We start from the raw sequence: 2,006 nt of genomic DNA on the forward strand, positions 1-2,006 counted from the left end.
TTTTTTTTTTTTTTTTTTTTTTTTTTTTTTTTTTTTTTTGGTACTGTTTTTCCTTCATGCTGACTTACCTTTTCAGAAAATGCCCCCGCTTCCGCTGGAGAATGGAAATTGGCAAAGAGAGAAGGAAAAGGTCCAATTTGCGCCTTTGCTATTTTAGGGGCGGTTGAAATTACCAGCCAAAGTGGAGTGATGCGCTCACTGGAGTGACCTCTGTTCCCCAAGACAGGAGAAAACCCAGGTCCTCTGCTCGTGAAGTGGCTTGAGCTCTTAGGCGTGAGGCATTATTACATAAATTCAAGCTCGCTGCTGATCCTTAGTACCCTGAGTTGCCTGAAGGGGGGAATGGCACTGCCTGCGTGTGCAGCCCGGGCGCTCGGGCCGCCGCTGCAACCGGAGCGAAGAGCGCCCGCCCGCACCACCTGTCCCCGCCGGCATTCCAGAGTAGAGGCCGAATTGGCAGCGAGCCGGCCCGGATCAGTCGCCGCCTCAGTCCTCGCGGGCCCTCCTAGGGGTGTGTCTCGCGGCTTCAACTCCCAGCCGCTCCTGGACGAGCCCCCAAAGGCGTCTTCCTCCCTGGCGGGAGCCGCGCGCACCTCTCTCTTCGCGCTGCTGCCCCGAAGCCGCCGCAGGCGGATGCACGACCTCAGGAGACGCTGGGACCTGGGCTCCCTCTGCCGGGCCCTGCTCACTCGGGGCCTGGCCGCCCTGGGCCACTCGCTGAAGCACGTGCTCGGCGCGATCTTCTCCAAGATTTTCGGCCCCCTAGCCAGGTACGTTTTAGGCGAAAGCGGGACTCGCGCGCCCGACTCGGGGCGCGCGGGAGCCGCGCGGGGAGGGCAGGGAGCAAAGTTCCAGCCGGCCGGCGGCGGCCGGGCTGGGGGGCTCCGGAGGGGCGCGGCGCGCGTTCGGCCACGCTGCGGCTCCTTCCCCGCCGTTCCGCGGGCACCGGCTGCGCAGCGTCTCCGCTCGCGAGTCGGGCCGCCGGCGGACTCGTCCCCCCGGGGGAACCCCGAACGCCCGGCGCGGGGCTCACTCGAGGCGGCCGCCAAGGTGGGCGAGCGGGCGCGGGCCAGTGCGGAGCTTCGGGGCGCGCGGCGAGGGAGCCCCGCGAGTCGGGCGGGCGGGGAGGCGGCGGCGTGCGCGCCCAGGGGACTGGGGGCACAGGCACCGGGGAGAGTCCTGTGGGCGAAGCGGGATGGGGATGGGAGCCACCGTGAGCGGAGCGAGACGTGCGGGGGCTCGGCCCGGGGGTGTGAGTTGGGGAGCGGGGCGACCGAGGCGAGCGGCGTCCCGCGGGTACGAGACCCCGCGACACGGCTCCGGAGAGCTCCGGCGGGGGGAGAGGGCAGGCGGCCAGCGGGAAGGAGTCGGGGGGAGGGGGGTGTGCGGCAGGAGCCACAGCGCTGAGCCTGCCGGGAAGGAAGGAAGCGGGGAAGGGCGCCGCCGCCGCCGCCGCCGCCGCCGCCGTGGAGTACTCGGTGTGGAGGGGAGGGGGAAAGGGGCGCAACGGCGGCGCCGGGGGGAGGAGGCGGTGCGGGCGCACGGCGAGCGCGGGCTGAGCTGCGGGACTGACGTAACGAGCTTGGGTTTCCCCCAGCGTCGGGAACATGGATGAGAAATCCAACAAGCTGCTGCTGGCTTTGGTGATGCTCTTCCTATTTGCCGTGATCGTCCTCCAGTACGTGTGCCCCGGCACAGAATGCCAGCTCCTCCGCCTGCAGGCGTTCAGCTCCCCGATGCCGGACCCGTACCGCTCGGAGGATGAGAGCTCCGCCAGGTTCGTGCCCCGTTACAATTTCAGCCGCGGCGACCTCCTGCGCAAGGTAGACTTCGACATCAAGGGCGATGACCTGATCGTGTTCCTGCACATTCAGAAGACCGGGGGCACCACGTTCGGCCGCCACCTGGTGCGCAACATCCAGCTGGAGCAGCCTTGCGAGTGCCGCGTGGGGCAGAAGAAATGCACTTGCCACCGGCCGGGTAAGCGGGAGACCTGGCTCTTCTCC

At 67.7% G+C, this 2,006-nt stretch overlaps 1 protein-coding gene across 2 annotated transcripts in view; it reads left to right on the forward strand.

The window, feature by feature from the left end:
• Positions 1 to 145: 145 nt before the first annotated feature.
• HS6ST2 (heparan sulfate 6-O-sulfotransferase 2) overlaps positions 146 to 2,006 on the forward strand; it is a 295,195-nt gene continuing 293,334 nt past the window's right edge. Inside the window, exons 1-2 of one of the 2 annotated variants that reach the window (XM_040468159.1) lie at positions 146 to 770; positions 1,598 to 2,005. In XM_040468159.1, the coding sequence (XP_040324093.1) occupies positions 343 to 770; positions 1,598 to 2,005 (836 nt within the window). In that variant the 5' untranslated portion in view covers positions 146 to 342. The remainder of the gene's footprint in view (positions 771 to 1,597; position 2,006) is intronic. The other variant, XM_040468160.1, reaches the window with a different exon arrangement.

The sequence above is a fragment of the Herpailurus yagouaroundi genome, unplaced genomic scaffold (genome assembly GCF_014898765.1).
Source record: "Herpailurus yagouaroundi ecotype Mexico unplaced genomic scaffold, PumYag 67681, whole genome shotgun sequence".
NCBI lineage: Eukaryota > Metazoa > Chordata > Mammalia > Carnivora > Felidae > Herpailurus > Herpailurus yagouaroundi.